At 35.3% G+C, this 27,018-nt stretch overlaps 1 protein-coding gene across 1 annotated transcript in view; it reads right to left on the bottom strand.

Moving 5' to 3' along the window:
* LOC106061634 (uncharacterized) overlaps positions 1-27,018 on the bottom strand; it is a 139,471-nt gene that overhangs the window by 53,346 nt on the left and 59,107 nt on the right. Inside the window, exons 3-6 of the mRNA XM_056007392.1 lie at positions 23,645-23,886; positions 12,349-12,567; positions 7,201-7,353; positions 4,689-4,880 (exon numbers count right to left, since the gene is read on the bottom strand). Of these exons, the coding sequence (XP_055863367.1) occupies positions 4,689-4,880; positions 7,201-7,353; positions 12,349-12,567; positions 23,645-23,886 (806 nt within the window). The remainder of the gene's footprint in view (positions 1-4,688; positions 4,881-7,200; positions 7,354-12,348; positions 12,568-23,644; positions 23,887-27,018) is intronic.

Genomic DNA, 27,018 nt, shown 5'->3' with positions numbered 1-27,018 from the left:
AGATCTTTGGACGAGTCTTGCTAGACCAACTAACCCACTCATTAGTGGACGAGGTGTTATCTGAAAGCCAATGTGGCTTAGAGCTGAAAGAGGTACATCTGACATGATATTTGTTCTGCGAGAATTACAAGAAAATTTCAAAGAATGTAACCTAAACTATAAGCTGCCTTTGTGGACCTCACCAAGGCTTTTGACACCGTCAGTCGCGATGGTTTGTGTAGGTTTTGGCCAGACTCGGATGCCCACCTATGTTCTTATCAATGATTGCGACATGCTAGCTCACAATGAACATGATCTCCAGAACGCTGTCAATGAATTTGCCGCCTCTTTCGGTTTATCTATCTCAGGAAAACAAAAGTCATGTTCCAGAAGTCAGCCAATAAAACCTACTCAGCCCCAAAGATACCCATAAACAGACAGCCCCTAAATGTGGTAGACCATTTCACATATCTAGGAAGTATAGTATCAAATGATGCCTCGCTTTCAAGGGAAGTTGATAAGTCAGGCCAGGGCCAGTAGTGCTTTTGAACGCCTTCAGGCGAGAGTTTGGTGGAATAAATTTAAAAAATCACTCTGCCTGCCTACAAAATCAATGTCTACCAAGCAGTGGTTCTCTCAACTCTTCTATATGGATCAGAGACATGAGTATTATTTAGAAAACAAATAAGACTACTTGAGTGCTTTCATCAATGATGCTTGCGCTCCATCATGGACATACGGTGGCAAGATCTCACTAAAAACAGTGATTGCCTTGCGACAGTATAGAGGGACTTCTTATGATCGGAAAGTTATACTGGGCAGGGCACGTATCCCATATGGAAGACGAACGTATGCCAAAGGCAGTCTTTTTTGGTTAAAAGGTGGTCAACATAACAGAGTTCCCCATGGAAATGCTTAGGCGCAACTTGCCTTAGCTGACATAGAAGAGAGCACCTGGTTGCATGCGGCCTCAGAACAAGACAGCTGCCAAAGAGGACAGACGCAGACGGTGCAAAGAAAATCTTAATCAACCACCAGCGGACAATGGTTATGCTTGCCCTGGATGTGGCAAAATATGCTGGTCACAGCTGGGGCTGCATAGCCAAGGGGAATACTACATTCCTTATTAATCTTCGGACTCGAAGACAAGCCTTATTATATTATAGATAACAGATTTAATAGGAGTGAATTTGGCTAGAGGTTGGTGAGCTACATCTGAGATGGTGTTTAAAATGTTGTATGGGTTAGAAGTGTCTGCATCAAAGGAATCAAACAGTCCTGATGTAAACTGAGGTAACTCACATGTGTACAGTGTCATGATACATATTTGTTGCCAAATACATAGTATACAAAGGTACTCTTACTAAGACATAGTGCATGATACTAATCATCACAGGTATCAAATTGAATGGCTTATTGCTTTTTGATGTATACTTTTTTTTAGAGATGTTAAATTTATCTTTAGATCTAGGTCTTTAAATTGATTCTTCATTTCCTGCTATTAATATTAAAAGTATTAAGTGTTTGTTTTGCTAATTTCCATTTATAAATGTAAATTTTCTTGTTAAGAATAAGTGTACAAAACCTTTTTTGAGTTTGCATAGATCTGTGGGGTGGTGATTTATAATAACTGTTAAGGTTACATTTTTCAATTTTGAATTCGCTGAGATAGATCTATATACAATGTGTGCAAATTTAGTAAGTATTAAAATAAATAGCCAAAACACTTTCATGATGGTTGGTGAGTTATACTAGTGCTAGTTAAACTTAAACATATCTAGTTTTAAGGTCTGGGGTAGACAGTAGAACTAGGTATTATTATTACCAAATTATTAGCTTTCCAATTTTGAATTAGTATAATGGCCTTTGATCTGTTTTGGGAAATCTATGCTAAGTAGTATTAGTTGTTTGGACAAATTAGATTCTAATATATTTAAAAGTCAAAGAAGTAGATCTAGATCTAGTCTAGATCCATCTAGCTTTTAAAAAAATGTATTATTTAGTTCAATCTATATATATAATTCTCTTCATGGCTCAAGAGTTTGGACACGCAAGAAGTAAAGGAAAGATCACTCTTTTATTTCTGCAAGTCGGACGGACTAGAGTTACCCTACGAAAAAAAAAATAGCAGGGCCAGACATAACCAATGTGACCAAGAAGTCAAGGAAAGATCACTCTTTTTTATTTCTACCCCACATAGTTTTAGTGGCGAAAAAAAGAAGGGGGGTGGAGAACAAGTAATCTACTCTGTATTCATCCATCACTAAAAAGCAGGGCCAGACTCAACCGTTGTGGGGCCCTGTGCGAAACGGATTTTGCGGGGCCAAGTTTGGGTAGGGATACAGATAATAAGTGAAATCTAAGAGTTTGTATTAGAAAATAAATTCCTCTTAGCATTTTATTCATTCTTTACTACATACAGAACTACTTTACAAGCCTTGCATGTAGCGAAGTCATACAGTATATCATAAAAAATTTATTTCCTACATGGATCACGCTCAATAGCAAGAATTACCAAATGTTTCAATCTATCTAAGAGAATTGTTGTCCTCAAGTAATTCTTCATTAGTTTGAGGCGCGAGAAGCTTCTTTCACCATATTACACAATTATGGGTAATGCATTATGCCATTTTTATTTATCGCACGTAGGATTGGCATTTTTCATATTGAATGACACCACAAAATGACAATTTTTGTCTATATATTTCATGAGATATGTTTTCAAAAGATTTTAATAATTTTGGAGATTTCCCTGAATTTTCATATATTTTGCAATTTCAGGAGATTTCCAGGAGCTCCTGGTAAATCAGGCGGCCGCGGGAAATCTGTTATAAGTTATAAAATGGTTTAATTTAATAATTTACACCTAGAATTAGCGCAGGTCCTATGAAAGTGTGGGGTCCACTGCGGTTACATAGGTTGCAGTGGCCTATGGTCGGCTCTGCAAATAGCGGCGTATCTTATGCCGTGGGTTGACTATTATATATATAATTCTCTTCATGGCTCAACAGTTTGGACAAAAAAAAAGTAAATAAAGATCACTCTTTTATTTCTGCATGTCGAACTAGAGTTACCCAACGTAACTTTAGCGGCGAAAAAAAAAAGTGGGTGAACAAGTAGTATTCACCCATCAATAAATAGCAGGGCCGGACGTAACCATTGTGACCTAGAAATCATGGAAAGATCACTCTTTTATTTCTGCACGACGGACTAGAGTTACCCCACGTAACTTTAGCGGTGAAAAAAAAAGAGAGGGAGGGGAGAACAAGTAATCTACTCTGTATTCATCCATCACTAAATAGCAGGGCTGGACTCAACCGTTGTGGGGCTCTATGTGAAATGGATTAGGCGGGGCCAAGTTTGGGTAGGGATACGAATAATAAGTGAAAATTAAGAGTTTGTATTCTTTACTACGTACAGAATTACTTTACGAGCCTTGCAGGTAGTGAAGCCATACAGTATATCATAAAAATTCTGTTTCCTCCATAGATCACGCTCAATAGCAAGAATGACCAAATGTTTCAATCTATCTTCGAGAATTGTTGACCTCAAGTAATTCTTCACTAGTTTGAGGCACGAGAAGCTTCTTTCACCAGATTCCACAATTACGGTTATTGCATAATGCAGTTTTTTTTTCATCATGCGCAGGATTGGCCTTTTCCATTTTGAATTACACCCAAAAATTACAATTTTTGTCTATATATTTCAGGAAATTTTTTTTTTAGTTTTCAAAAGATTTTAATAATTTCCTGAGATTTCCATGACTTAGAATATATTTTGCAATTGCAGGAGATTTCATGAAGCTCCTGGTAAATCATAGTTATAAGATGGTTTAATTTAATAATTTACACCTAGAATTAGCACGGGTCCACTGCGGTTGCATTGGCCTAAGGCCGGCCCTGCAAAATAACGGTGTATGCTACACCGTGGGTCAAGTAGTTATTATTAATTTTTATTCTTAAAAAGGATTATTGAGAAAGATTAAATTACTGTTAGAATTACTAGATCTGGATTTAAAATCTCGACCTAGTTCTAGTTGAATATAATATTATTAATAACATTATTAAGAGAGCACACACACAATCTATGTGCTGGAAGTAGTCTAATTGATGCATGTTGACCTGTTAGGTCACAAATTTCCAGGTACAAATTTGAAACAAGCAATAGAAAAAGGATACCTTTTTAAAATCAAAGCTTATGTCAGGGAAAGAACAGCTAATAACTGTTATTTATCTGAAAATTGCAGCATTTACTTCCCTTTCTGCTATATAAAACAAAAATCAATTAATTAGTAATAATCGATTAACTGATTGGTAATTTTTTTTTTATTGATTTATGTATTGCCATTATTCAAAATTTCAAATTGATCAGAGAATGGGAAGTGTGAGAAAAACTTGTCAAAACGTAATATATATATATATTTATTCTACATCTCTCATTAAGTAGCATTTATTCCCCTTTGGATATCAAACAAAATAATTAATCATCAATATTTAATTAACTAATTGATAACTTTTTTTTATTGATTAATGTCTCGTCAGGTACAATAAGAGCGCAAAGTTTCAACTTGATCCGAGAATGGAAATGGGAGAAAAAACATATACAAACTTTTTACCAGACAGAGAGACAGACAGACAGTCTGAATAAAGAGATTGAGTTGATATAAGCTTGTAAAAAAAATTAAGATTCAACAAAACTATTGCTCTAACCTGGCTTTTACTAAATACCAAAATGTTCCTTGCTGCTAAATCTCTATGCACTAGACGCTTGTTTTCTAAATAATTCATTCCATCACAAACTTGCTGGCTGAAGTCACATAATCTAGGCACAGAAAAGTCTATCCTCAATAGTGGGTCTTTCAGACACTCAAGTAAAGATCTCATCGGTGCTAGTTCTGTCACCTTTTTAAAGAAAAATATATTTTTAAAATTTATTAAAATATTTTAGAATCAAAAACATTCATATCATATTTTAAAGGCATACAGGTAAATAAATATTTTAAAATTAATGATGTAATATTCAATTGCAGAGCAGAAAGCTTTTTGAGTTGTTGTTTTTGTGTGACAAACCTAGCTTAAATCTCTTTTTTCTTAAAATGTGTATTTAACAATTTTTACAATAAATTGAAATAGATAAACATGAATTTTTCACAGTGTCAGTGTTGGGGCGCAACACATGATCTGTTGAACATCTTCTCCAATTCCATCTGTCTTTTGCCTTAAATAGTATCTCCTCTTTGATGATATGTTTCAAAGTTCCAATAGACATTTTAAGAAATTAGGAGTCCAACTGTAATAATTATTATTTTTAATAACAACATTTTTATAATGAAAAACTATGAAACTTTAATAAAATATATTTCACAAAAGCCCTTCCATACAAGGTACACAAAAAATACCCCTTTCCACAATTAAAGTATTTTTCCTTTTGGTCCATCTTGATATATTTACTTTATTTTTTTCTTTGCAACAGTCTGAGAGAAACACTCCTTATAGCACATACATGTGCACTTCTTTGGTCTATCTGTTAAAGCACATACATGTGCAATTCTTTGGCATATCTGTTATAGCTCATAAGGATGAGATACCTTTGCTTTTGTTAAATCAATTTCCATTATTTCAAGAACACATTTCACAAAAGCCCCTCACTACACATAATGATATTTCTTTAGTTTGTCTGTTCATGCTGTTTTTTGTACTATCAATTGCAATTCTTAAAAGACCATACTTTGCCTTCTCCTTACCCCTCATCCCCCTTTATTATGCTTTAGATGTATAAAAAAAAAAAAAGGTCACAGCTGGGGCTGTGTAGCCACGGGAAATACTGCATTTATCGTTCATCTTTGTACTCGAAGACAAGCCTTATTATTATCATATAACATTTCTTCGTGTGGTTATAGAGACTTATATTTCTCACACGAATACATCATATATAAAAGTAGGCTCTGACTGGGTGTTAGAGGAGCCAGTCTTTTTCTGCTTAGTTCATTTCTAGTTCTTTATACATGGGCATAACTTGGCCAACACTGATCGCTTTGTCTGATGATGTGGTGAAAATTCTAGGGAGACCATATCAGATTCTTACAAATGTTGTGTTTTTTATTTACTCTTCTAGGGACAGGTAGTCTTAGATTGTTTAGCCCAAGTAGCAGTTTCATGCAAAACATCCAACTTGGATTCATCAATGAATATGGAGGGTCATTGAAATGAGTGGACACATCACATTAGACTTCTTTATGCCCATTATCTTTGCAAGACTGGAAGAAATGGGAGATAAGTGATAGGAACTCCTCCTGTATGTGTCACCACTGCAGAGAGCATTTCTCATTCAAAGGTAGGTTTAATTGTATTTGACTTCAGCCTAGAGATATTCAAAGTGGAGGTAAATGCCTTCCATTAATTAACCAAACACATCAGCATCATAAAGCATGTCAAAGAGGAATGGAGCCAGAACAGACCCTTGTATTACTCGAAGATATTGATTATTTCCAGCGCCTTGGTACAATGACCCAAAGTCCCTGATATATGCTCTAGAAAATCTATAACTTCTTTTGTTCCCCCAATCCTTACCAATTCTAATCATTTGTATGTAACATCCCGGGCATGCTACCCTGCCTCATCGTAAGAGGAAACGATTAGGCTAAAGGGTAGCAAAACAAGACTCGTGTGGGGATGCCTAAGCATCCTCATTGCACTGTGCGGAGTTGTAAAAAACCTCCCACAACCTTGTCACAAACCAGGGGCCGTTACATAAATGGCATGTCCTGCACGGTTAGTCTGGTATAGAAAAAGGAAAATGGCAGGAGTCCCGGTGTACGCGGCCTCAGATCTAGATTTTTTAGGATTATATCAAGATCTAGATAGTAGATCTACACTCAACTACACTAGTACACTGTTTTCATTCAGGCCGGTGAGAGAGTGCTCTTGTTCACTTTTACTGGCCTAGAGTTCCAAGAGCTGAAGGCTCAACTCTACCTGACAGTTTCAAGAAGAAGAAGAAAGTATGTAACATTATTCTCTTTCCTCCTTCCCAATCTAAATTGCAAAATAAATCAAGTAAATTATCTTTCCTTTTCTATTGTTTTTAATCATATAAAAATTATTACTTTTTTTAATTTAAAAGAATAAGTGATAGGTGGGTCAAAAGTGAATAGCAAATTTTACCACTAACAAACAAATTGCAGATTAAATAAAATTATTTAATCTTGTATAAAGCACCAACCATCATTAAAGAGTCATCTGTATCTAGCACAACTCCAAACATTCGAACAATGTGCTCATGATCTATGTCTTGCATTATAACAACTTCCTTTAAGAAGTTCTGTGTGCCTGTGTTAACCTTGTCACGGTTAAGTTTCTTCACTGCTACTTGTAGCTAGATGCAAATTACACAAGAAAAGCATTATGAATAATTCTTAAATGAATTAGAAAGCATTAGAAATAATAATACTATCATAAAATTTGATTTGATTTTATGGCACATCGGCAAAATTGAGGGCCATGCCATTCTATATTCAGAGATTCTTGATCTATTTTTCCCCAGAACAAGACTACCACCATTAATTGAAAACCATCCTTTTTATCGAAAAGGATATTTTTAAAGCAAGGTACGAAAGACTTTTATGTGTTTTTAGCTGTGTTATAAATAAAGGTTTGTGAAAATATGGGTTAATATCATTTTAAAATATTTTTATTATTTTGGACCATAATATATTCCCAAGATCTAGTCACATGGATAATTAGCTCAAGATTTCCATTTTATGTGTTTTGTAAAAATATGGATAGATACCATAATTTATTTTGCCCCCCCCCCCCCCACCCTCCCCAAAAGGGGGAATAGCTGCACTTAGTTTTGTGTGGTCTGCATGTCTGTACATCCCAATTAGATCTCAGAAACTAGAAAAGAAAAAAAGATCAGACATCATGATATTTTAAATCATTTAAAGTTCTGATGCAAGTGTTACTTTTTTCTTTTCGGAACTTGAACCATTTAATTTTTAAAATTAACTATGCAAACAGATTTTTCATAAAAATACACCACTTTTAATTGAAAAACTTCAGGAGGTAAGTTTTAAAAAAAAAAATGTCACAGAGTTCTTCATTAATAACTCATGCTACATGTATAGATTCGTTCATTAGTAAAAAAAAAATAAAAATTTGCATCTAAGGTCACAATGGCTCATTATTTTCATTTAACTAACTCATTAAATAAAATGTTTTTAAATAAAGATTTTGGATAAAAAATTTGCTTAAGCTGTAAGTTAAGAAAAACTGACTATTTTTATAAAGCACAGTCTTAACATATCCTCATTATACACCTGATGATAACATAAATCAGACTAAATAGAGCTCATAACTAGATTAAGATATAAATTTATTAATGATTTGAACAAAATTTACATCTAAAAATTATTAAGGCAATAGCTATCTTCTGACAGCTTAGGGGTGCAGATTTATTAAAGTCTATGGAAGTATCACATTAAGAACCGGATCAGACATGAACAGCATATTATACACTATTGCCATTGCTAATCCTGATCATATTAGTCAAGTGATTAGTCTAGTTATTTTAAAATTGAGCGTTTTAAGTATGAGATATGATAGTGACAATAGGGTGTTTTTGTGTCATTAATAATCTGTATTCATCAATCCAGCTTCTATTGCTAGATCTAGATGTTTACACTTAGACTGCATCTAAATTCTAATCTATATAGATTTAGTCATTCTAGAATTTCTTGGATTCTAGATATATCTAGTCATTCTAGAATTTCTAGATTCTAGATCTACATTTTTTAGGATTATATCAAGATCTAGATAGTAAATCTACACTCAACTACACTAGTACACCCAGCAATGAAACTCAAGTAGGGCAGTGGATTTTTTTTTTTTCCCATTAAAGCTGCATGGAAAAGAAAATATTTTCTGAAAATGTATTGTTAAGTAGTTTGTGCAGTGGCATGACTTCTGTGTACACAGGGAGCTATGTTAGACAAAGAGTTTCAAATAATTTTTTTTTACAAAGTTCATATCAACTCACTCTGGTAAAAAGTTTGTACACATAATTTCTCCCACACCCAATTTTAGGTTTTAAGTAAAATACTTTGTGTTATATAACAAGCAAAAAAGTAGCAAGAGACTGGAGAGTGGCGTGTTTTTACAGAGGCCCTATATGTTCCATGAGGAACTCAAAGGAAAGATGATGATGACGATGATGATATAACAAGCAAAATATTTTTAAAAATAATTTTTAAAAAAAAAAGAGAAACAAGATTACAAAGAGAGTTTGTGTTATCACACAAACTCAGAGGCGGCCCCCGTCGGATTCGGATCCCTGTCGAATCGCGTATTCGCAAGGAATAAAGGAATATTCAAGACGATATTTAATTTTGATTGTCAAAAGTAATAATGTTTCAAAGATTCATTAGCCTCTGTAAAAAAAAAAAATTTTTTTTCTGTTTTACATGTTTTGGATGTTTGGATTTAAAAATAATTAACTTCTCGCTGGACGACGGAGGATGGCAGCGAGCAGGGTATAACCCTGCCTAGTCGTGCAGTTTGAGCGCTGAACTGATGTTCGGATTTATCAATGGTCCCTGGTTCAAACCCTACCCACTCCCATCCCCCGTTGTCCTGGGAGGTTTGGACTAGGAAGTAAACTATCTTCAACTCTAAAGAAACATCAGAAACATTAAAACAGACAAACAAACAACCCGGGACCGCCGAGATAATCATTTCAGCACACTAACCACTCGACAGCATTGCTCTTAACTTAATAACAAACAAGTTACAAACTAATAGCCTATTATTCATAGAGATATATTACACATTACGACATGTCATCTCTACCGGATATGTACAATATGTCAGATGAGCAATTTTAGATAATCTTTCAGCATTGATATATCATGCTTGTACTTCGATGTTTCAGCACGGCTATCAACAGAGCTATTGGCATTTTTATTTAAATGGAACTAGAATAAGGATGTATAGCTACATGAACTAATATTATTAAACTTCTGATTTAGCGCTCTTAAGATCTATATCTACTACATCTAGATCTATAATATAAATTTGGAATAATTTAGATTAGATTTATGAAAAAAAAAATCCTTGATAATCTATCAATAGACTGAATGCAACATTAAATTTAAAAATAGAAGATTAGTTTCAGTATATTATAGCATTGCAATATTGATCCAGACGTTTGGAAATCAAAATTGAAATTCTATATCTTGATCTAGTCTATATCAGTCTAAACTAGACCTAGAAATTCTAGATCTAGACTCTACAACGATTTTAATTAGAATATAAATCTAGATATAGTTTTAAAAATCTAGATATACTGTAAAATAAATCTAGATCAGGTAAAATCTAGTTTAAAAAATCTAGATTAGATCTAAATCTAGCTATCATGCCTTTTTAAAATACGAGTCACAAAACGAGGTTTAATAAACATTACTATACCTAGCTGTTTTAGCATTTAATTTATTTGAAGAATTCATTCCATATGACGTCAAAGGAAAAAAATCCACTACGTCTCACTATCTAGTTAGACTAAAAATGTCTTCATCAATACGAGTCACTTATCGAGGGTTCATAGACACTGGTGCACTGAGTGAGTTCTTTTAACATTTTATTTCAAGAATTCATTCCATATGGAAAAAAATCCACTATGTCATGCCTAGTTAGACTAAAAAATGTCTCCATCAATACGAGCCACTTATCGAGGGTTCATAGACATTGGTGCACCGAGTTTTTTATAGCATTACATTTAAAGAATTCATTCATATGATGTCATAGGAAAATAAAATTCCATTACATCACAATGGGCTAGTAACAAAAAAAAAAAATTATTACAAGCCACTTATCGAGGATTCATAGACATTGGTGCACCGAGTTTTTTTATAGCATTACATTTAAAGAATTCATTCATATGATGTCATAGGAAAATAAAATTCCATTACATCACAATGGGCTAGTAACAAAAAAAAATGTTATTAATTAACACGAGAGATTTAACCAGGGTTCACAGTCTCTAATGCACGAAGTTCTAATAGAATTCATTTAAAGATATATATATATATTAGGATTAAAGCCGCATTTTTTTTTGGTTTTGTCTGTCATTCTGTCATGTTAATATTGAAATAAAAACAAATGAAAGCTACTGAAAGTTTGATTAACTTTTAATTTTCCTTCCGAAACATCGCAATAGTTTTAAGTATCTATAATAGATTGTTCCGGATGTTTGTATATATAATGAGAGAAAAAGAGAATTCTAGATAAATCTAATACCGTTAATTAAATTTTTGGAATGGTCTCGTATGAAAATTAGATGTACCATAGCCTTGGGGATAGATTTTTATACCATATTTTGGTGTTAGAAGTTTTTTTCCTTAAAAATCGGAACATAATAATAACGATAATTAGATTTTAAAACTTTTAGCTAGAAAATTAAATTACATAAATAGAGTTAGAATGCTTTTCATAAAAATCCGGAACAACCGTTATTCGCAAATGAGAAAAAGATTATTTGTTTTATTTATTAGAAGAGGGATTTCAAACAGTTATTTGTGTTAGTAGATTTTTCATATAAAATTCAGAACAATTTTGGCCGATGATTTGTAAGAAAATTTAAGTAATGTAGGTTGATTTCTTTTTCAAAACCAAATTCGGAACATTCTTTACAGATTAAAAAAAACTTCTGTTATGTTTCAGAAAGAAAATTCTAGTTTTCGAGATCTTAGTGTGGCAGATGGACAGATGGACATTTTGCACAAACCTAATAGCGGCTTTTCCCCTTACGAGGGCCACTTAAAAACCTTATATATGTGAAAGAACTGTGCATTTAAAGCCACATCTATGAATACTGTAAGATTTATTTCCCTTAATCAATATCAAAGTAAATTAATTAATAACCCCTAAATAACTATAGATTGCAAGGTCTGAAAGGATAACTTTTCTTTACTTTACTAAATAATTAATTAATTAATTAGTTTTTTTTTTATTGAGTCATGTTTTGTTTGGGACAATAAATAAATGTGCAAAGTTTCAGCTTAATCTGAGAATGGGAAGTGGGAGAAATAACATGTACAAAAATTGTACAAAAATGACAGAGTAAGTTGATATAAGCTTTGTAAAAAGGGTGTGCATTCACCTTTAATTTTATATGAAATATAACATTTTCTGAATACAAACAAAAAAGTTATTGAAGTTTAACCATAACAGTGTAGTCCACTATAAATGAGCAAAGTGGATAATTTTGGAGCATGGAAAATAATTAAATGATAACTAATCTTTTGTATTGTTTCTGGGTGCCATAAGCTATTGGTAGAGTGTTTAAAACAGAACTAACAGAATGAAATAAGCCCACCTTTTCTCCTGTCTCTGTAGTCCAGACAGCTTGCTGTACCACACCAAACTCTCCCTCTCCTATGACCTTATTTAAATGAAGGGAATCAACAGGTATTAGCTGCTTTCCTGGAGGTCTACTGTATGGCGCCCCTACTGAGGCAGGTCGTAGCCCTCTTTGCTGTGGTGGAGATGGGCTGAGTGTGCGAGCAGTTCCATCTCCACCTCCCCTTAATATAGCCTGAGAACAGAGAAATAGTAAAGCAAATTGTAAGCTATCTAAATTTTCTTTTAATGAGGAATATTTAATTGTTTTTAGAATTGGGAAAGAACAATAATCAGACAGATTTTTATGACCAATGTTTCATTTAACTTACACTTTTTATTCTTCCAAACATCTTTACAAATAACAGGGAAGTTTATTTTCACATGAAATACATAATTCAATGACAACCAAAATATGAACTTGCAAAAGCATCCTGAATAGTCAAATCAGAATTTCCATTCATAAATAGTGAACACTTATTTCCCGTATAAAAAAAACATTATTTTAAAACAAAACAAAAAAGTGCATGTTTGTAGGAGCATCTTTTTATCAAGTTACAGTGAGGAGTACTTTATCTGTCATGGAGAGGGAGGAGCTGCTATGTGAGTGAACAAGTTTACAGCCATAGGAAATGCCCAGGCCTTCCATTTCATCACTATGAAATAACTATAATTGTTTTACAACTGAAGGGGGGCTATCCAAAAAATTATAGCTACATTAAAGCTGCTTGTAACTCAGGCTCATTACAAAGATCTTTAAGTTATCACAGGACTTTTGGTAATGATATGCATGGTGGGAAAATTCAAGCAGTATTAATAATGAGAGAACATAGATATCATTGTTGTTTTACATACAGAGGTAGTGTTACTCAAGAAATAGGAAATATTTTCTGGATGGAAAATTTGCATTGACATTGTATTCATAAAAATTGTATATCAAGTCAAGGGTTACTGCCGCTGAATTCATACAAAACTTGCTTTGTTAAATAGGCTTGTTGCATAATACAACTTTATAATCATAACCAATTATAAATAGTCATGGCACCTCATTAATCATGTTAATAATTAGGGTCTTTTTATGTATTTTCCAACTACATTAATCCTATTAACATTATCATGTGATTACTGCGTTGTGCACATTGTTTTTAATAAGCCTACCATTAAATTAGTAGGCACAACAGTGTCAACTGCACACACACACACACACACACACACAGTAGCGTTCACTTCAGCACAAGTGGGTGACTCAAGTCAAGGGAGAAAGAAGTACAGTAACTCAATCCGATTTCAGATTAAATAACTTAGGTTGTAGATTTAGATCTATTCGTGAGCCTAAGTTATTAAAAAGAAAAAAGTTGCTTTTTATCACTTTTTTTTTTACGGCTATTTTTAAATGTATAATTTAACGGAGATATATCTGCTTGCAGACTATGCTTTCAGATTCTGATCACTTAATGGTAACATGAAACTATTAAGGGATAACTCTAGACCTAAAGCCTGATGATTGCAGAAACAGTGTTGTCAATGGATTAGATGGCATGGTAAACCAGAAATAAACCTCACACTGCAAACATCTAGTCTATGTCTGTTTGTTTTTTAATAGAGTTGAGGGACCGAAAGATACAATGTGTAATCTAGAACCTAGATATCTAGATCTATGTCAAAAAGAATATTTCAAAAGACACAAAATTTAATATCCAAACGAAAACAAGTTATCCAAACTCCAGATCTAGACACAATATAAAGTAGCGAGTAGAACTACGTAGTCTAAACTTTGCAGCACACAGGAAATGTTACAGTAACCAGCTATGATACAGTCATAAGAAAAAAAATTGGGTCAACTATTTGAGAGGTGTAACTGTGACACACGAGTTGGGCTTGGCAAGATTGGCCAGTTAGATGTAGAGCGTGATCTAGACATAGATCTGCAAGCAGCACTTCTGACCTGTTATATAAAGTGGTAGTCACGGCAGAGAGAAGCAGTCAGTGAAACGAAGACAATAGATTAGAAATAGAAATATAAAACAAGGCTTACATTGAGTTGAAATTGCATCAATTATTTTGGATCATTCATGTAATTCATAATTAACAGAGCTAACAATAATAAATTGGGACTATTTGGGACATATGTTAATAATTGTTATTGTTTAGCGTCACTTTCATGTTTATAGAATGATCAGTGCGCTATGGTCCAATCGACCAGTTTTGGGGAGGAAGGGGGGGTATCTGTTTCCATGCTGCCGTCAAAGCCTTTTTTTTTTAAAGTTGCTTGAACTAGAGGTATCGGACATATACGGTCGTTGACCGCTGATCTATTCAAGTACTTATAAACATTTTATAGTTATCTATTGTAGTTTCACATTTTTAGCGAAACATCTCATTTTCTACACAATACCTATCTCCCTTTAGCTTGGTACATTTTCTTTATAAAACAACATTAATTAATAACGATTAATTGCTTAACTAATTGGTTATTTTTTTAATTGGTTCATGTGATGTCATCGACAAGGAATAATTGACATTAATAATTGTGCAAAGTTGAAGTAGGAGAATTAACGTGTGCAAGATTGCACCCAGACAGGCTTTGTTAAAAAAAAAAAAAAGAGAGAAATGTCAGATCTGGCGATTGGGGACGGTAATCTCGGGCAATGGCCCCGCGGTAATAAAAAAAATATGTTGAGATAATACAAGAAAAAAAAACGCTACTCGAATAAATAATAAATCCAATTTCTAGAGAAAAAAAAAGGATAAAAAAATTAACTCATTAGCTACTGTGATGTCAAAAATCGACTCACACGGTTATAACACTAATATACCCAAAACTTAGCAAGTTACGCTATAAACAAGACGCTTTGTGTAGAATATTAGGAATAACCAGTAGTAGATATTCGCATTTACTAAAAGACATTCGACGGATCCCTTCTTAAGTATTAAAAGTGTTGTAGACTCCATGCATCGATTGTTGGCCTTTCGTCGGTGTTCATGTTCAGCATTGAGTTCGGTGTTCATTTGGATTTGTTCCTAGTACAAGTACATCACCGCGGAAGAGCACAACATACGACCAATTAATTAACTAATTGGTTGATTTTTTTATTGACTTGTGTTGTCATTGATCATGAGCTAGTATGCTAAATTTGATGAAAGTTCGGGCGTTCGGGTATGTTCTACTGTCATTAAAAGTTGAAAGCCAGCTTTCAAACAACTGGAAGAAACATCTTGACCAGCGGGACTTCAAATAAATGCACACATAAAAAAATACGTATGTTATAATGACAAGAGAAAATCATAATAGCTAATATATGACGGGAATAAAAAAAATAAGAACAGATTACGTTGGGCAGGTCACTTCGAAAAAAATTCAGAGAACATAGCAGCAAAGATAGTATACAGGCAAAAAACTAATACGAGGACTTGATGATGTAGGGGCAGATTTTCTGATAGCTAGAGAACAAACTGTAATAATAAATGGCTCTAAATCAACAGTCTTAGGTCTAAGTCTAAGTCTTAGGTCCACTACTATTTTTAATTTACATCAATTGCCAAATTGCATTAGTTCAGGAACAAAAGTCAGATTATTTGCAGACGATTGCATAAAATACAGAACAATAAAAACAACACAAGATACAGTCATTTTACAAAGAGAATTAGATAAAATACAGAAATGGGAATCAAATTGGAGCATGTCTTTCCACCTAGAAAATGTGAGTTATTAAGAGTAACAACAAAAAAATAATAAAAAATAATAAAAACCAATAAATTCCACTTATCTTATTCATGGTTAATCAGTAACACAGACTAAAAAGCAAAATACCTATGTGTTATAATAAATGTAAAACTGTCATGGAATCCCCATATTGATGAAACAATAAAAAAAATCAAACAAAGCATTAAGGTTTGTTAAAAAGAAATTTCAATAAATCAAATAAGAACATAAAACTAAAATGTTATTTAACCTTGGTTAGGCCAATAATAGAATTTGCATCCTCTGTTTGGGACCCTCAACTCAAGAAAACATTAAGAAACTGGAACAGACACAAAATAGAGCAGTGAGATTCATAACTAACGAATATTCAAATTTGACTAGAGTAACACCTTTAGTAAAATCACTAAATTTAGAAAGCCATCAGGAGAGAAGACTCAATGTAAAGTAGCAATTATACATAAAACACTGAACCATAATCTTCAAGTACAAAACAAAATCTAATAAAATACTCAGAAAGACACAAAGATAAAGGCACATTCCTCGTTCCATATGCTAGGACAAATCTGTACAAATGCTCCTTCTTCCCTAGTGCTATTAGAGTATGGAATTGGTTGCCTGAGCCAGTCAGGAAAATCAGTGACTTGGCAGAATTTAAGTCATTGGTTAACTTGCATGGCTAGATGCATGACGCATAGGACGTAATCATCTTCTTTTTTGAAGTAACGTCTGTATTCTACAAGAAAAGATAAGAAGATCTACAACAGATCAGAGTCCGGCCATAGAGACAAAAAGCACAGGATAAATCTGAACGAAAAGATGTGTTGAAGCAGGCCGATGCCCTACATGGGTCGGATGGATGGATGAATAGAATATATATGGGGGAAAAACAGTAAGCTAAGGATAATAAAATTATTTTAAAAAAATAGTGGAGATACGCCTTATGTAGTGAATAAGTGATAAGAATTGAAAGTTAGCTAGTGGGAAACCAATCGTTATACAAGGCCTGAACAATGATCTGTAACGTCGCAAACTATGGGCAGTTTAGACCAACAGCTCGTTGCCGCGCCACAGGTATGTTCGAAAAGGGGGGAAAAAACGTGTTGGTTGTGAGCTTCCATTAAACTCATACTTAAATACACCTGGATTGGACTTGATTGGGTTAGATCAACTTGAAAGCAAGTATAGAAATGAGAACACTTTTATATTTCTTTTTCTGAGCTGGAGCACAGAGTTGATTCTAAAGTTCCAGATCAAGACAATACACAGCAAACACACATAGACAGTCGTAATTAAACTCCAAGCTACAAGAAGAAAACACAACTATTTAGAACAGCAATGTCTAAAACAAGGACCTCAAGCCACAACCAGCCACGGGTCAGTCTGGCCCGCCAAAAACGTTTGCAATAGGCATGTAAAAAAAAAAAAAAGTGACAAAAAAAAAAAAAAGAGGAATAAAATGGACTTATATTCTAGTATTCTAATATTCAAGCAAGGGGAAGGGGGTAGGCATATTTTAGTGCCTTCCAACATGGGCGTAGCCAGGATTTTTTTTCGGAGGGGGTTTTGGGGGGGGGGTGGATTTTCTTCTCCCCCCCCCCCCCGGCGAAATTTTGTTTTTATGTGTATTTATGTGTGTGTGTGTACATAATCTTTATTACATTCTGACCCATCATTCTTTCGGAAGACGTTTAATGTGCCCTAGAATAGGTTCTTCCTGGAGTTAGTGGAAAAATTGTAGATTCCCCGCCAATGGGGTCTGGGGGAGCGCTAGGAGCCAAGCACTATTTCTGATATTGAAAGCCAACAAAATGCATATTCTGACGTATCTACACTGCATTTTCCTGCTATTAAAAAGTTTTATTTTAAAAACCTAATGTGCTATTCTTACTGACTTAGACCCTCCCGCGCCGTTCGGCGCATTTGCCGTCAAGCTGTATCCATAAAAATCTGTCACTGGTAATGTCTGAAGCCTCTTCCCACCTGCCATGAGGATCTCCATGAATGAGTGGCGTCAAGTTGTACTAGGATATCATTGCAACTCTTCTTATGCGTAATTCATTTTGTCAGAGAACATGTTCCGCAAACCTCATGCGTCGCTCTCTCACAATCTTACTAAGGGGTCGACTACCAGTTCGGCATAGGATTTCCTTGATTTAGACCCGATCTCTATAACTGACTCCTAAAATCTGTCTTAGCCATCTTTGTTGAGCCACATTTAGTGTTTTTCAATTTCGGCAGATGACTATTTACTGCAGTTTATTAATGGAGCCCTGCCACTGGTAAAAATGTGTAACCTCTCTTGAATACGCTCTTGGAATTAAGTGACTGTAGTTTGCTTTAGATTTTATATCGAAAAGAGAAGTTTTATCGTCAAAATAATCTGTTGGGGGTTTTCCACCTCAAAATGCTCTGTAGGGGGATCTTAAACTCAAAACAATCTGGAGGGGTTTTAAACTTTTTAAAAAAGCCATCTGTAGAAGAGGGGTTTAAACTCAAAACCCCCGATTGGATTGGATTGTGTAACCTGCTTTTTTTTTATATTGAAGATGTATTTTTTAGCCTCAAACAACCCTCATAGCATTTTGAGTGCGTAATTTGCTTTTTTTCTTACACTGAAGATGTATTTTTTAGCCTCAAACACCCTGGCGGGGGGGGGGGGGTTAAACTCAAAACCCCTTTGGCTACGCTCATAGATTTAAGAGTAATTTGCTTTTATTTATATTGAAGAGGTACTTTTTAGCTTCAAACTCCACTGGAGGGGAGTTTAAACTCAAAACCCCTTTGACTACACTCATAACATTTTGAGTGTATAATTTGCTTTGTTTTTATTATTAAAGAGGTATTTTTTACCTTCAACCCCCGCTGAAGTAGGATTTAAACTCAAAACTGAGCATTTAGCTACGCTCATAACATTTTGAGTGCGTAATTAGTTTTTTTTTATGTTGAAGAGGGGGCTTATCGTAAATTTTAGAGGGGGTTTTAAAATCAAAATCTTTCTTAACTGTGCTCTTGGAATTAGGGGATTTTCGTTTTTTTTTTGTTTTGTTTTATAGAAGAGGGGGAGTTAACTGCAAAACCCCAGGTAGGGGGTTTAAAACTCAAAACCCCTGGTAGGGGTTTTTAAACTCAAAACCCCTGGTAGGGGGTTTTAAACTCGAACCCCTCTGGTAGGGGTTTTAAACTCGAACCCCCCTGGAAGGGGTTTTTAAAACTCGAACCCCCCTGGTAGGGGGTTTTAAACTCAAAACCCCCCTGGTAGGGGGGTTTTAAACTCAAAACCCCTTTGGTTGTGCTGGGGCAAGTGATGGTTTAGTATTAAAATCTCACCTAAAATAAACAAAATCAAAGCAAAAAATCAGTCACTAAATTCCGATTCCCCCCCCCCCCCGGGGGGGATTTCATTTCGGGGGGGGGGGGGGGGTTGAACCCTAAACCCCCCCTCCTTGGCTACGCCCATGCTCTCCAATGTTAAAAGCAATCATTAGTTATAAATATAAAATAGAGACAGGACCCGTATTCGTTTTCATTCATTTTGTTTTGGAAAATTTAGAATACTTTTAAGTATAAATGCTTCTAGTCTTCTTTTTATGAATCTTTTCTCAACCTCCGATTTTTTTCTATTGGGCCAATAACTCACTTTCAATTTATGCATACCTGTCACAGTCTCGGTTGACATTGCCTGTTAAATGTTTACCTAGGGTTAAGAGGGTGAAACTCCTGATCATCATCTTCATCAAACTCCATTATAGTGAGGGCTTGAGAGGCTCAAATCCTCTCTTGCAAAAGCCCTGGACAGAAACCCTGCTGTCTTGCGTAGTGCATAAATGTCGCCATACAGGTCGAGAATTTTGGGTTTCCCAGACCTGTCGAGACGGAGATCAGCAAGTCTGGGGCAGTCAAACAGAATATGAGGCACGGTTTCCTCTTCTTCCCCGCAGCGGGGGCACGGTGAATCAAAATGTGGCCATAGCCGCGAGAAATATGAGCCAACAGGACAGTGGCCTGTCCTGCACTGTGCTATAATAGCTTGCTCAGGCCTGGACAGCCTCCACCACGGGGAAGTGCGGTCAGGGCGCCTCTTGCGCTCCCATCTTGCGCTCCCAGACTCCACGGGCTTTTTGGGACTTGTCCCAGCACTCAAACCACTTTTCCATTTCTGTTTTTTTGTATTATAGCCAGGGCTTGATGAAAGCTTACAGCCTGATCATTGGGTGGAATTTGCCCTCCCTGGTGGGCCAAAGAGTCTGCAATTGTGTTGCCAGTCACACCTATGTGACTCGGTACCCACTGCATTATTACAGGGGTGCCATAGCGTTGTTTAATGTTATGTGAAACCACGATGACAGTGTTGATATTGGGGGACCATGGTCCGGGGCTTTGCAAAGCCTGTAGTACAGATTTTGAGTCAGTGACCACAACAATCTGTGTTGCCCTCAAATGTCCCTCGCCGAGTTGAGAGTCAATGAATTTTAAGGCTTCACAGACTGCCATGGTCTCCGCATCAAAACTGCAAACACTACCACATGGTCCAAAGATTTTGACTGTGTAAGAGCCAAGAAAGTCGATGTAGGCTCCATAGCCTGCTCTTCCAGAATCTATTGATGCCGACCCATCAATGTATGCAAAAATAGCACTGGGCTTGAAGGTATTAAACTCCTGATATAGAAACAGGAAGTAAGGATGACTAAATTGACTTTTAGTCAGTCAAGTGGTATCCTTTGGTCCAGAGCAGTCAGAAGTATCTTTTGGTCCGGCCTGGACAGTAGTGACTTAGAGATTCAAGTAGTAATTTTGAGTTAAGAAGTATCTTTTGGGCAGTCGAAGCCAGTGGTCACTTGAGACATGTTTTCTAGTAGTTATTATTCTGTAATATTATTATTGAAATATTTGTTACCCGCTGTGATGCGGACGTTACTTGAAGTCTATTTTGGAGAATTTGACATGAATATATTTGATACCCGCTGTTATGTGGATGTGACTTTGTTTCTTATTGGATCATGTCACTGCCAAGAAGAGCGATATTATTATTGTCATTAAATAAACTTTATATTTTATCTGCTAAAGTGGCGTTAAGTCTATCAGTAATATCTATGTTTGTCACGTGTCAAGTGTGACTCCGGGAAGCACGAACCCAGCATTCTACAACATTCTCGACACACTAATAGTAACCAGTCTCATGTGTAATATTATAATACTACGTCAACACACACTTATCGTTGACAATACCCCTCCCAAAATACACATAATTAAGAGTAATAGATATAATTCATTTTCATCTGTCTCTCTCACATCTAGTTCAAAGCCTTGCAAGACTAATTCAAGTTCTGTAACAAAAAGAAGTTTCATACAGAGTATTGAACAAAACTGTTTAAATATGTACGTTGTTACAGCTACAGCTCTCAACTACACACAATCATCCGTTACAAACGTCTTTTTCAATATTATTAAAAATTATTTGTTTATAACCCCCCCCCCCCCCCATTTTTTTAAAATCTGAATCAGCTTTTCTCAACAAGCAAATCGCATTTTGCTGACACGCAAAGGATAATTTTATGGAAAAATCTGTTGTATTTGCAATGTAATTAGGGCCTATAAATTCATATTTGAATAATTTCATATTTATCAAGTAAAACCATTATTCTTATAAATTAGAAATTTTGTTTTACATGTTTCGGATGTTCCTTTAGAGTTTAAGATAATTTACTTCCTAGTCCAAGCCTCCCGCAGGACGACGGGGGATAGCAGCGGGCAGAATATGAACCCGGAACCATCGAGAAGTCCGGACGACAGTCCAGCGCGCTTACAGCGCTTCCCACATCCACTAGCTGTCGAATAGGAGGGGCACCAACATATTTTTTTTCGACTGAAGGTTGAGAAACACTGCTCCAATATTGACCCTTTTTATTGTTCTCTGAAGTTGTACCTGTATGCATAGGGTTAGGATTTACATGGGGTTAGTGTCAGGGTTTGGAAGAAAATCGCCCATCCCCCCCCCCCTTCTGGATCCGCTAGCGGGTATGAACATATCTATTGTTTGCTATTGTTACAAATGAACAGTGACAAGTAGAGGTCAACGTGTGACCCCACCGAGATGACACAGCAGCCAGTGTTCTCTGGAGTCTACGCGTATAAACAAAGACAGGATGTGACGTGTCCTCACATGTTGTTCCAGGGGACAAACAGATCTAAGAAGGGGGCAGTTACTAATGATCAGTGACAGATAGAGGTCAGTACGTGTGACCCCGGCTTGATGACACTGCAGCATGTGTTCTCTGGAATCTACATGTAAAAACAAAGACAGGATGTGACGTTTCCTCACGTGTTGTTCCAGATTATACTAGCAGTGTTTGTGCAACTTTGGAGGAGCGATTAGGGACTCTATATAAGCCAGAGAGTTAATGTAAAAAGTCAGTCGTATGGAGTCGTGAGTGAGTCGTCGGTACTGTTGTCTACTGTGCGAGACAGTAGAAGAGAGATGTGTACGACTCGATGCAAGTTAACTAGGGTAGAGTTAACTGGAGTGGACTACTGTCGTTAAGGTCTATAAAGCGAACTACTGTGGACTTGAGCCGTTACAGTCGATACAGTCGATGTAAGACGTGTACGGCTCTGATTCGGTAGACTTGAGTACGACTTGGTTCAGCTTTGGGAGACCTGGAGCGACACTGGGAAGTGTGTCGTTGGTCTGTTCTGTGGAATACGGCTCGATGCAAGTAGAGAAGAGATGAAGAGTGAAGAGATCAATTGCAACGAAGTATAAGCTAACTGTAAACTGACAGATATTGTACAGTCTTTTACGCTACATGTTACAGTGACGATTTGTTAGAGTTAATAGTCATTAAAGTTATATGAAGCTGAAAGTTTAGTGTCAAGTTCTTTACAGTGTTTTTATTTGTGTGCCTACTAGTACATCTAGCCAGAAGATTCAGAAATACGTAACACTATCTTAGACATTGTTTGCTTTTATAATGTATTGTTATGTTTATGCACAACAAATTTCCTCGCAGATAATAAAGATTACTGTTTATTATTATTATTATTAAATCCCAAATACAAATATGTAATGGAAAAATAATAAAAATACCTTCACTTCTTCTTTTGAGGTCCCAATAACTCCCGTTGGTGCGTATATTGCCGTAATTTTGTAAACAAAAGTTTATTGCTGCAAAAATGCGTGTTTGTAAGCCTATCAACTTTTGCAACCAAAGGTATAATACAATTCATGGGCTAAAATATGGATGAAAAGATTATCAACTTTTTGAACGTAGCGAAGCACGATGATCACTGTTTAGAGGAAAGAAGCACTCATGTTCGAACCTTAAAAGAATTGAATCAAGAGTAGACGATGTATAGATGGTCCATAAGCTGAATGAGGCAGAAGGATAGAAACAGTAAGAGGAACGATCACTTCTCATATGCCAAAGAGTTAACAGATAAAGCGGTATACCTATAAGTGATGCTTATTCAACTTTAACGTTTTATTGTATACAAATGTTAAAACAATTAGGTGCTGTACATCAATGGACCATTTGGGTTGTGTTAAAAAAAAATATTATTTTAAAAGTAATACCTTTCGAAGTTTATTGATCGCACCATGAGGAAATTCCTTCTTATAAAACTTTTTTAGCCGCCTCATCTCTGGCTTTGTCATACCAATGTCTTCCAAATCTTCTTCTTTGACATACTTCAGGTGTTCTACTGTTGAAACCTTCAAACGGGTCAACAGTGGAGAGTAATATTCGCTTAGTTCTGCCTCAGTTAAAAATTCTTGCAAGTCTCTCATGGTTGCTGGCGCCAGCAGAGTTTCGTGTCCTGGGGAAATAAATGATAGTATTTAAAACACAACGTTATGTACAGAGGAGGAAACATTGTATACGGTGAGAAGAAGCCTGTGCATCTTACCATCAATGTCAAGACCACATAATAAAAGTTAATATGTCGACACAGAGGCGACCTTAGAGGATAGCGAGAGATAACCCCCCCCCCCCAGGCCCCGCTGCTAACGGGCCCCCGCGAAAGGAGATTCCCTTGTCACCGTCAGCTTCGGATACCAGACTAGTTCTTATAAACGAGGACGCAATACTCAATATTTTAAGGTACCGTGTTTCGTATCAATTATAAGGCCCACGGCCTAAGAAGCCTGTTAGCATGATGTAGTAGGATACATATAGCATGGATTATCAATCAATTCTTTCAAAGTAACGAAAACATTTTACAAATAGACACAGTAGTAAAAACTCATTTTGTTGATTTTTTTTTTCTAAAGAGACTATACGTACTATGACAAATGATAAGATGCAGAAATATTTTGCAATTTTAGAGAGTCAAACTGGTAACAAAAAGTAACAGAAAACGAAAACGTATGGTTATATCACGAGGTCCTCAGGGCTGGCAAAGACCTTCCTGAAGGGAACAGTATCAGGGAAAAGAAAAATACGCAGGCAGAGAAAGCGATGCAAAGACATCAACGAATGGACCAGGCTGTCATTGAAAGAGATTCTAGGCAAGGCAAAAAGACATTTACATTTTTGTACTATGTAAATCTTGACAAAGTAGTAGAAAGAAAGAAATGCAATTTTTAAAAAAAATAATAATTTCACTTTTTTAACGGGGAATAGCCTCTATTAGTTGTATGTGGTCTGTACGTCCGTCCCGTTTAACTCTCAGAAACTAAAAATGAAAATAGGACATCATGATATTTTAGATCATTCACAGTTCTGATGCAACGGCTACGTTTTTTCTTTTCCATTTAAATTTATCATTAACTATGCAAGCATATTTTTTTAATACTCTACTTTTAAATGAAAAACTTCGGGGAAGGTAAATTTTCTAAAGAGGTCACATATTGTTTTTAAAAAAGAATTTTGATACGAACTTTGCTTCAGTTGTAAGCTAAAATAAATGAAATTACTTTTATTAGTTTTATTAGTTTTGACATCCTCATTATAATCTTCACAACAATCTAAATTAGACAAAATAGAGGCCAGATCTAGATCTAGATATAAATTTATTAATAATTTGAACAAAATCTATGAATTATTAAGGCAATAGCTATCTTCTGACAGCTTAGGGGTGCAGATTTATTTAAGTATAGAGTATCACATTAAGATGTGGATCGGACGCGAAAAGTATAATGTACATTATTACCCCAAGACGCTAGATTGGACTAGGTTTTGTATTTCTAGATCTAGATTTTGTTATAATTCTAGATATATATTATATTTATTCTAGATATATTTATAGTTTAAGATCTAGATCTTGAATTTTAGATCTAGTCTTAGTTAGGCTAGAGATTTTTTAATGAAAATTTAGAGTAGATCTAGTTAAAGATCTAGGTCTCCATCTTCAATCATTTCTTGACTATTTCGTCGCGATATTCTTTTATCAATCGAAACATGACCATTAATACTTGAGATGATTACGCCCAAAGCTCTGCTGGAATGGGGTCGGATAGGGTTCTAACAGGAGACGATTAAGAGGTCCAGACAGCCATAATTCAGGAATATTCTTTGTATCTCTAAAGAAGAAAAAAACTACATCATCTTCATTTTTAATATGCAATAATTTAGATCCAAAAGAAAAAGAAGCTATGTGTCAAGTCTTGGTGTTATTACAATAAAAGTTGGACTCGTTATTATATGCTTTAAAACGAGTTAAGAGTTTGTTTAGGATTTTTTGTTTTGGTCACTGTCTGATAAACGCGGATCCATGGGGGCCGCCTCGGAGTTTGTGTGAAACATAAACTCCTTTTTTTTTTATCGCAGAAAGTCTTTTATATTTAAAGCACTTTTTATTTAGATTAGATCTAGAACGACATGCGATGAGAATCTAAAAATCCAATTTTTTTTTTTTTTTTTTTTTTTTTGGGGGGGGGGGGTATAACGGTGGAGTTACGGCTAGAATAATATGTGGGAGAACGATGCGATGCGCAGGGTGCAATTTAAAAAAAAATGGGGTGGGGGGTTAGTCTGTTTTATTGAAAGTGGAAAACACAAAAAAAAAAAGGGGGGGGGGGGACAGGTCAAAATAAACAATATATACCCTGACAAAAATCAATTGGCTTAGCCGGTGTTTAATGCTAGTCTGTTAATATTTTCATTTCTTCCAACTTAAAGAAAAGAAATCTAAAAATGTATGAGCTTAATTGAAATTATACTAATATGATATAATACCTGTGCCTCAGTTTATGAACCATGGTCATATACCACAAATTAGACCATTGAAAATAAAGCATAATCAGTCAAAATCACCAATATATAACACCAATAAAGACTAATGCAATATACTTTTTATATCGTAAATGTGAAACGTACCATTAGCAATTTTTTTTTCCAATAAAAAAACGCGTTGTCAAATTAAATATGCATTCAATTACATAAAGACGTGTAATAATTCACAGCTAAGAATCTAAAGACAGCACATAAACAAAACATTAGAAAGCAAAGCTGTGCTCAAATCCCGTTACAGTTGTAGAGAAAAGGAAAGAAACTGCAGAAACAAGTTCTTCCATACAGCCCACACCCTACATTCTACGCAGCAGCCAGGAGAGAGTCTACATGCAGTGAAACTCACACATACATGTATTTACGTTTTTTTTTTTTAACTGTAACCACCGCTAGATCAACGAGGCCTAGATATAGACTCAGCTACTACAAGGCTAAATGGTGAGCCAGCTAGAAGGTAAAATGACGGACAAAAAAGAAGGATGCGGATGATGTCAATAGCTAGGCTTATACATCTTTAAATTAAATACAATTATAGTTCCTATGCATATTAAATAGATCTAGTTGTGTTTATTTTTAATTTAACAAGCAAAAAATAAATACAATCTGTAACAGAAAGCGTGTCTATTTATGAGGTAGAGAGAGAGAGAGAAAGGGGGGGGGGGAGATGGAGAGAGAGGGGCTACGGAATACAGAAAATACACAACCATTTTTATGACGT

The sequence above is a fragment of the Biomphalaria glabrata genome, chromosome 13, assembly GCF_947242115.1.
Source record: "Biomphalaria glabrata chromosome 13, xgBioGlab47.1, whole genome shotgun sequence".
Lineage (NCBI taxonomy): Eukaryota > Metazoa > Mollusca > Gastropoda > Planorbidae > Biomphalaria > Biomphalaria glabrata.
Note: the sequence above shows the minus strand (reverse complement) of the source record. Positions and strands in the feature narration are given on the sequence as shown.